This window comes from Solanum tuberosum, unplaced genomic scaffold (assembly GCF_000226075.1).
Source record: "Solanum tuberosum cultivar DM 1-3 516 R44 unplaced genomic scaffold, SolTub_3.0 scf00037, whole genome shotgun sequence".
NCBI classification, from domain to species: domain Eukaryota; kingdom Viridiplantae; phylum Streptophyta; class Magnoliopsida; order Solanales; family Solanaceae; genus Solanum; species Solanum tuberosum.
In genome coordinates this window covers 2,335,691-2,345,405 of record NW_006238961.1, presented here as the reverse complement: position 1 = coordinate 2,345,405, position 9,715 = coordinate 2,335,691, and the positions used below count along the sequence as shown (strand labels likewise).

General features: G+C 32.3%; 1 protein-coding gene across 2 annotated transcripts in view; it reads right to left on the bottom strand.

Annotated features, from left to right (window-relative positions):
• Positions 1 to 6,363: 6,363 nt before the first annotated feature.
• LOC102579594 (uncharacterized) overlaps positions 6,364 to 9,715 on the bottom strand; it is a 16,755-nt gene continuing 13,403 nt past the window's right edge. For both annotated transcript variants that reach the window (XM_006342322.2, XM_006342323.2), the window contains exons 10-11: positions 8,202 to 8,306; positions 6,364 to 7,035 (exon numbers count right to left, since the gene is read on the bottom strand). In XM_006342322.2, the coding sequence (XP_006342384.1) occupies positions 6,916 to 7,035; positions 8,202 to 8,306 (225 nt within the window). In that variant the 3' untranslated portion in view covers positions 6,364 to 6,915. The remainder of the gene's footprint in view (positions 7,036 to 8,201; positions 8,307 to 9,715) is intronic.

The window sequence follows — 9,715 nt, the reverse complement described above, 5'->3', positions numbered from 1 at the left end:
GGAGGTAATAGGTCCTTATGAAAGTTTAGTATCGCAACAGCAAATCTGGCCAAAGTTGGGGTATTTTTCAGACCCTTATCCCTATATTAAAAGATAAAAACTATGAAAAAGTATAAGAAATATTTAAAAATTATATCAAAGTAAATATTTTTATGTATAAAATAAAATTTTAAAATTATATATATAATGTCGGGTTGGTTTGATCACGGGTTGGTTTTTTTTAGTTAAAACCAAACCAACCCAAATATAGTCGGGGATTTTTTTTGGGTTGACTCGATTTGCGGTTTGGTTCGGTTTTCGGTTCGATTTTGTACACCCCTAGTCAAGACTTTGGGGTGATGATTTGTGATCGAGAAGTCCAAATATTTTCCTATCTTTATTTGTTTGGCGGATATTCATATAGGTAGAGAGGTCTTCCCTATCCTTGATGCTTACATTTGGTGAAAAAAATATATTAGATTTATGAAAATTAATCTTTTGCCCTGATTGGTTCGAGAGGGTGTTAATAATGTGAATGATAGTTGAAGCATTAGTAATGTTCGCCTTTGCCATAAGAATAATATCGTCTGCAAAGAGGAGGTGGGAGATGGTGGTTCCTATCCTACCAATTTTTTTGACAAAGTATCTCTTAAGTCCATCCTAATTCAAAGAGAAAAATAAAAATGAAGGAGAAGGGAGTCAACTAACACATTCGAAGATGACCACAAGAGTGATGGATATGGATTAAGAAATGTAACACTCCGAAAATTTCTAAGTTAAGACTCGAACCATTCTTCATTTACTTGTAGAGTCATATCGAGTGATTCATAAATTACCCATATGTGTAAAGGTAAATTTATTAGTGTGGAAATGATTTAGATATGAATTAAGGTCACTAGAATCCCCTAGCACAAAGTAGAGTTGAAAGTTTCCTTATCGATTAAGTTTTGATGTAAGATTCTACTTGGGTCAACTTCAAACAACCATATCTCTTAGAATATAAAGAGTTACATGGCCCATAACCTATCAAATTAAAGGTATTTGAATCTACTTTCCAACACCACCAATTTCTAAGTAAAAAGTTATGACCATTTTAGTAACTAATACAGTGCAGTGACGAATTAGCCAACGGGAAAACATTAAAAATGGTCTTTTTATCTTTTTACCTCCAAGAAAATCCTAAATGAATTTCTTTACTAATATAATGCTCAAAACAATCAGATTTTCATCTTTTAATCCACCATTCTCTTCTCTCTCAAATCCTAGGGCAAAACTCTAAGGAAAAATCAAAGTAGAAGACTTCATTCAAGATTCTTTTAATCTTTTTCAAGATTCTCCTTCAAGGTAAGTCTTTCTCCAAGAATTCCATTCTTTCCAACTCAAATTCCTCCATAAAATTATCTTAGTACTTGATTAATTTTCGTAAGTCTTGACTAATTTATGCTCAGTTGATTCATTTGCTTTCAATAAAATCATTAAAATGAGCATCTTTTATTTTTTTAAATTAGTTTAAAATGAAATTGTATTTCAACAAAATTTAATGAATAAATTATTTAAATTTGATGAGTGACTTTCTAAGTGAAATATCAATAGTTGAGTGACTTTTGAGTTATAAAATAAAGTTGAGTGACTTTCTGAGTGAACAACTCAAAGTTGAGTGATCATTTGAGATATTGTCTCATTGTTTTACACTTGACTGATTGGTTTATTCTTGTTTAGGAAAAGAATATTGTGATTAGCCTCTCATCAATTGTTTTCTTTCCTTATGTGATTTCATGACATCATTTTTGTGGTTTAATTTTGATAACTTGTAGTATCATTCTATTCAAAAAAAAAAAAAAAAAACATATGATAATCCTCGATGCTTGTCTATTTTAGTAAACTTTGATAGTTTTAAATGATTATTTCGTTTCTATTTTGAACCTAAAGTCATGATAATTATTGTTTTGATAATTATGACAAATGGAAATTTTACTTGGACATTCTTTTCAAAGCGCTTATAATGATTTTGGCTAATAATGATATTTTAAGAATGTAATATATAAGTTTGGAGTATAATTTAAGAATGATTTTGATCAACATCTCTCTAGTTTTGCTTACTCATTTTAACTAAGAAATAAGTTAGCATATTTAATCACTTCACCTAGATTCATATTAATTAAATAATAATTGATTTACATTTAATTTATTTACATGTTTTAAAACAAGATGTACATGCTAATCATATAGCTATTTTTTGTTTAACAAATGCATCGACACTTTATCTATCACGTAATCCCCACATAATAAAGGAATTCAACAAGAACACATATTTGTGGACCTCAAAGGATGCTTAACATCTTCCTTTTGAGATAACTTAAATCATTTTCTGATTTCTGGTTACGTAAACTAATAATTAAGTTATCTGTAATTTAGTTTAATATGGTGCGCTAACGCACCTTAATTCGTTAGGTGGTGACTCTTCACCATTTTTATCCTAATAGAATTGTCACGTTGACACCCTCTTTCGTGAGGAAAATGAGGTGCCACCTATTATCATCAATTTAAAATCTCGCTTACTAACACACATTTATCTATAAATTACACTGAAAAATAGTTTGTAATCCAATATAGATGAAAATTTAATATTGAATTATGATAGACAACTATAAAGAACACTATTATTGTTGTGAACGATTTCACCATCCTCCAAATAATAAAACTTTAACAATTGGCTCACTAGACATTTTGGATACAAAATGGTATATATCAACTTCAAAATATAGGAGTAGATATAAGTATAGGAGATGGATGAATTTTAAGTTCATCAGTACACTCCTTTAATAGAGTTTCGAAGAGCTTTGAGAAAATAGAAATTTGATGAAAAAGTATCATACAATACATTATATTTCTCCAATATAAAAATAGATCAAATCAAATACAAATATAATGAAAAAAACGTATAAAAACATGTAAAAATCAGGATTAAGCCCTAATTTTAAATACTCAATTAGTGCACTATCTGAGTCTATATATATTGAGTTATCTATACATATGTAGTTTTTGTTAACTTACTTTATACTTATTATTTCGATCACTTTTATTTATTTTTTAACCATCATTTAGATTTCGAAATCTATGGAGTATTTTTTTCCCTTCTTTTGAGTTTTGACTCATTTGGGGGTGGGGTGGGGTGGGGGGATTCGATGGATTATATTACCAATTTAGGTCCTGGACTATCTCTATTAGATTCATGAAAATTATAAATTTAGAGATGTACCTATGTATGACGCATCATCTTATGATATCAACCAATATAATTATACTACTATTCCTTTTTCATTCTTTAATTTAACTAATACTATCTACAGCTAGGTAGTCATTTTCCAATATATATTATTTACAGAAATTTTCAACTCTTGACATAATAGAGTTCCTATATTTTCAAATTAACAATAATGTGTATACGTGTGCGTGAAGAATGTGTCCTTCCTAATTAATTAAGCTTAATTATTAATATTAATTAAGAAGAATCAAATTGCTAAGCAATTGACCTTTTCTTTTCCAAGTTTGAAGCTCATTCCAATATTTCAATTCATATTCTAAAATTATTACTAGCAGGGTGGACTTTTTCCTTCAAGTTTGACTTTCCATTCAAAATATTAGTCTAATGTCAACTTAATTTTCTATGGGACTTCTATTTTTCTGCCCTATTGCCAATACTATACTATATATTATTAATTACTCGAAAATAAGAAGTACTTTCACTAAATTATTCTTAATTAAATAGTACTCCCTTTGTTCCCGTTACTTATCAAATTTTGACTTGACACATCTATTAAGAAAACAATTATCAGTATAATAAGTTTATCAATTTACCCTATTAATTGATAGGGTCCCTAACATATTTACTCACTACATTTTCAAAGACATTAACTTAATGTTAATAAATTGAGGGTATAATAGGAAAAAAATTGTTCTTCCTTAAATATTTGACAAGTAAATGGGGACGGAAGGAGTACTAATTTAATATGATTTCTTGGTTACGCAAAAGTTCACTTATCTAAATAAGATAAGGGTAAATTTGAAAATAAATAAATAATCTATTCCTTTTCTATTATTAAAAAAAACATTTATTTTGAAAAAAATATAAAAATTGAAAACACCATATAATTTAGACCGGAGAAAATATATTGATTTGGTATAAACATCAAGACTTTGAGAAATTTTACGGAATACATTTATTTCCTCACATTTGACAAATCTAAACTTCAAAACTAACGACTTATGACTTATCTATCTATATTTATGCATATGGGAATGAAATAATCTTAGGGTCTCTCCAAGAAAAATCCTTTCTTACTTCATTAATTAATAATAATAAATTCGAATTTATAACGTCCTAGTTGGTGAATAAAGCTATATTGAGTCTTCATTGTTCGTTAGATTTTATTAAATATAGAAGATTGAATGAATATGAATGGTCAAATGTAGCAATGACCGTTTACTTTAGTTTGTCCATGCACTTTATCATGCAAACTTATGACATTTATGTTTTGGTAAGTACATTGCAAAAGCTATAGTTGACCTTTGTGTAGATCCACCTAAGTTCAATACCCTTCTGGTTTGTTATCTCTAAGAGCTTACGCATTATTATTTTTCACAAGTACTGATATCGATATATAAAAAATTAAAAATCACTCAAACAACATGTTATTAGAAAAACACAGTAGTTCAGATTATAGTAATAAAACAATTCAAGTGATTGAAGGCCTCCGCCAGATTTCGAATGGATCATATGTTTTCGTAACCTTTTGAAGACTTTGCTTAAATTTTGATGTGGTTGGTTGTTTCTTTTGAAAAGACAACCAAGGAGGTCACTGATAATCATATAGTTACTTCTTTTTTGGGGAGGGGAGGGGAGGGGGCATACACCTAATAAATTTGCAAAATCACTCATGCACTTAAGGTCATCTATGCTAATAAAATTGCAAGATCATATCTTGGTATGTATGTTGAAGATAGGCAAACGTTTCATGGCAGACCAATGATTTATAGTCAGTAAAATTTATGAACTAGCACAATGCATCAAAGTGAGATATTGAAGTACCCTAGTATAAAGTGGGATCATACAAGTGTCACCAATCGCCATTGGAGTTTATATGAACAAGTCTGTGTCCTAGCTCTCTTTTTGCACTTTTAGCTTTATACTTACCCAAACTAAGCATTCAACACACATCATCCGTAAGCTCAAAATTATGTAATTGAGTGAAAACATAAAGTATCAACCTAAAAATTACTTAAATGTGAGTAAAATACAACTAAAAAAGTGTAAATTCACCCACCCCCTCAACACACACACATGCACGCACTAAACCTTTCATTGTCCTCGAATAAAAAAGTTGACAATAACTCCCTCAAAATTATGTAATTATGACATGCATTATGATTATTGTATCTTATTTTGAAACCTAGGATCATATTAGCAAATATTTATCATTTTTCAATTCAAAAAATACTAAAAAATATCATTATCTAAATAAAAATTAATGATGTATTATTGTGATCTTATATATATAAAAATTAATAGTAGTGAATTAAAATATTTTTATTAAAAAGAAAAGAAACAGTGCTTATTACAAAAGAGCACTTTTAACCCAAAAGTAACGGCGAAAACACTTTTGAATCAAACTATTAAGAGAGGACATTTTTGTGCAATTTAATATGGTTTGATGATATTTTACCCTTTTTCCAAAAGGAAATAATTACATACAACTTGAACACGCATACACTTCACAGGATTTGAAGGCTTTTTGTGGTGCATGGCTTTTTTTTTTAAAAAAAATTACTCCTTGCTAACTACAAGATTAAAACTTCATTAGCGTATCTCAAAGTATAGAAACCAATTTTTTTTGCATTTTCATATGGATAAGCACACTCTAACCCGTGAAATTGGGATTTAGTCTTTATCTCAATATAAATGCAGCTCGTGCCTGTGCTTATTTCATTGAAATTACCTCCAATTGCTCACCTATTCATAATCATGTAGTTGAATTCCCCTTTCATCATGGTTGTTTTACTTTGATAATGATTTATGAAACAAAAAAAATGAGAAAATCTTATGGACATAAGAAGAAACTAAAGTTAGCTGGTTTAATGGCTGGAGATGGAAATACACTTTAAGAATTTGAAAGAACATAAATTGAACTCTGCGGGAGCATTAAGGCCACTAGAGTCAGGAGGGTAAACTTGATCCTTACTCCTTAGTTCAAGGCACGAACGTGATGTTACCCTAAAAAGTACTGAATTTCAAGCATGCTACATTCCGGCTAAAATGCATTCCATAATTCTTGGATGTTAAGTTTTACTTATCCAATTTCCTTGAAAAACAATGGGGAAAGCATAGAAAGATGTCTAACACCTTTAAATATAACTAAAAAGTTCAGTCTACGACTCACTGTTGATTAAAAACAAACATACCACAGAGCTGCTTCTATTTTATTGCAGGGGTACTCGTGTTCTCCAAAGCAAAATAGCTCCTGAACTGTGTAAAGATAAAGATATCTGAGATTTCAAACATATCTTCCGACTGCTTCAGGGTTACCATCTCTATCTGCAGTCAGATCCATCTATATCAAAGAGGACCAAAAATGGGAAAAAAGGAATTTGAACCAACTGAATCACCCGCACCCCCCAATCCAAACACGATTCAGAATGAAACTACCAACGTCAACTAATGAGAATGGTAATTCAATGTTTCGGATTCAGAAGAATCCTCACTCAAGCTAACTAGTAATGGCAGTATTCTGAGGCTACCTTCAAGCCACTAAGGCTTGTGTCGCACCTGCGAAGACTGAAACATGTGCAGATGCTCATGAAGGCAGTAAACAGAGATGGCTGCTTCTCAAAAATATGCAGTAAATGGATAATATGATGTTTGATGTTTATTCACCAAAATCAAGATAAGATGCCTTCTCTTCTTGTCAGATCTTCCACATTTACATCCAACTTCAAGCCCATATTTGACAAGGCACTGAGCATGGCAGGAATATCATGTTGTAGTGTTGCAGCCAACTCCTGGAAATGTTACCATCAAAGACAATATTCATAAGCATAATCATACAGTGACCTTATATCTATCTATATTGTATATATATATTATTATAAAAGACTGAACCTCAACCTAAAAAATTGAAAGACCTAAATAGCCTTCTAAATAATATACAAACCCTACCCTTAAAGAGTCCTAAATAACCTAAAGCTCCCAGTCAACACTTCATACTATTTAATTTACTGTGACAATACATCATATTCAGCACAGCCTGGTGAGCTCCGTTTGCTTAGAATGTCAGGTGGTGCCTTTATGGTTTGAATTCAATGTCAGGTTGTTTTTGGTGGAGAGGAATGTTCAACTGATAGGCAAATCAATCTACTATTCCAACTGTTTTCAGAGTTGTATATTTGAAGCACTTTAAGCAATTAAAGATTGGTCCCATACAATTACAGATAGTTCTGGTAAGTGGACAAGTTGGAACGGACATGGGGATTGAAAACGGGTAAACAAATAGTGGATAAAAATTCCAACCACCCATATTTGATATGGATAAAAAAAATTGATTGCGTGACAGATAATATGAGTACCCATGTTATCCAAGGCTTCTTGAATAACGTCACCGTTGGGAGAATTCCTAGGCTCAATATCTATTGTTAAAATGGCTAAGTTGAAGTCCTGGGTTCTAATCTATCTATGAGTAGGGAGATTGTATTTGTATAAACTTCTTCCTATGCAGGTTAGATGTCTTCGAACTACACATTTGAAATTTGCAAAGATAATTTTACAATATTCCAACCAGTAACTTTCCCTATATATATTGCTCTACTAAGAAAAGACCTAAGATGCAAGCACTTCTCTTATAATCTAATGCCTGGTGTAGTGTAAAGAACATGGGTTTGAGGAGAGAACATAAAAAATACATACAATTGAACACGCACTTAACAGCACAAGATGACACCCATGCCATGTTTTGAAGAAATCAGAACCAGTATATGGGATCAGAATAAAAAAGGAAATTCTATAGAGGCTAACTAAGATCCAAAGGGTAACCCATAAATACGAACAAATAAAACTCCCACGTCCTACGTCAGCACTAAATCATTACAGAGAAACTCCCAAAAAAGGTAATAATTCTCAAAATAATATACTAGTTAAGTTCAAAATTAAGAAGAAAAAAAAAACAGCTAACCTTCCTCCTCTCATCCTTTTGTCGCTTTATCACCTCCAAAGGCCAGTCTGCAACTAGCTTTTGAAGTTCAGCCATGAATTTTTGCCTTCTCGAATCAGGTACAGTCTGCAATTAACATCAGCACTTTGAGTGTATGGCTCAAAGGATACATATACATGAAATGCAACAAGGACCAAACATTGCAAATAATAATCTATGTCATTCATTGATTACTCTTGCAAAAGGTCTAATTGCAAAGACCAGCTGAAGGGATGGAATAAGTACATTTATTTTGTTCAGTTAAGCAAATATGGAAATGACATGTCTAACTGCTTCATTAGTTTAATAAGAGCCCGTGTAATTGGATGGAATGCACCAAAATCAGGGACCTATAAACCTTCAACAAGGAGAACAGAAGCATACAAAAACCCCTTTCTTCCCTTTGCCTCCCCCATTTTTTTTTTTTTGAAATAGGTAACTTTATATTCACACAAAAGAACTCATCAAGAAATTGATGAGGAGGGATTTACAAACCCCCAGGGGGTGCCATCATTCTCAAATCCAAAAACAAATTTTCAAAAATTTACAATTGGCCTATAAACTCCACTACACTATCTACTTCCCCCACTAAATCTTGCTTACACCAAAAAAACAAAAGACTAAGGCATTTCATCTTGATCATCTGGGAGCTGCTTGACCTCCCCTCGAAGCACCTTCCATTTCTTTCTTTCCATAGTGTCCACCAAATGCAAGCAGGTACATTTTTCCACCAATCTTCCTTTGATCCTCTCTTCCCAATTCCTTGCCAGTGTGTTAGTACCTCAAAAGTGGTTCTAGGCATTGTCCAATTAACCCTGAGTATACGAATGAACATGTTCCACAGATCTGTAGCCATCCTGCAATGCAAAAATAAATGGCCATTTACTTCAGCCTCTTGTTCACACATATAGCACCTTGAGCAGATCTGTATACCTCTTCTTTGTAGCACTTCGTGGGTTAGACAAGCTCTTCTAATTACCAACCAAGTGAAGCAAGCAACTTTTAGAGGGATCTTAATCTTCCATATTAATTTCCAGGGCCAAAATGTTGTCAAAGAGTGGTTGGTGTTTCTTTCCCAGTAACAAGACTTTACTGTAAAAACTCCCCTACTATGCAATTTCCAAACTGGTTTGTCGGACTCTGCATTGATGCCAAGGAACAGGTTCAAAGCCTGAAGTAAGTCTGCTACTCTTTCAACCTCCCAATCATTTAGAGCCCTTCTAAACATAAGGTTCCAGCCTTGAGGACTCCACATCTGCGCTATAGTGTCATTCTGTTGTAGGCTAATAATGTACAAGTCAGGAAAGAGTATCCTCATTTTCACATCGCCTAACCAGATCTCATTCCAGAAACTGATCTTCAGGCCATTCCCCACTCTGAAAGTCACCTGCGCATTGAAGTCAGTCCACATTCTCCTAATAGTTTTCCATACTGAGCACCCAAAAGTGCCATTCACCTCTTCAGTTATCCAATTACTCTGTAGGCCATATTTCTCA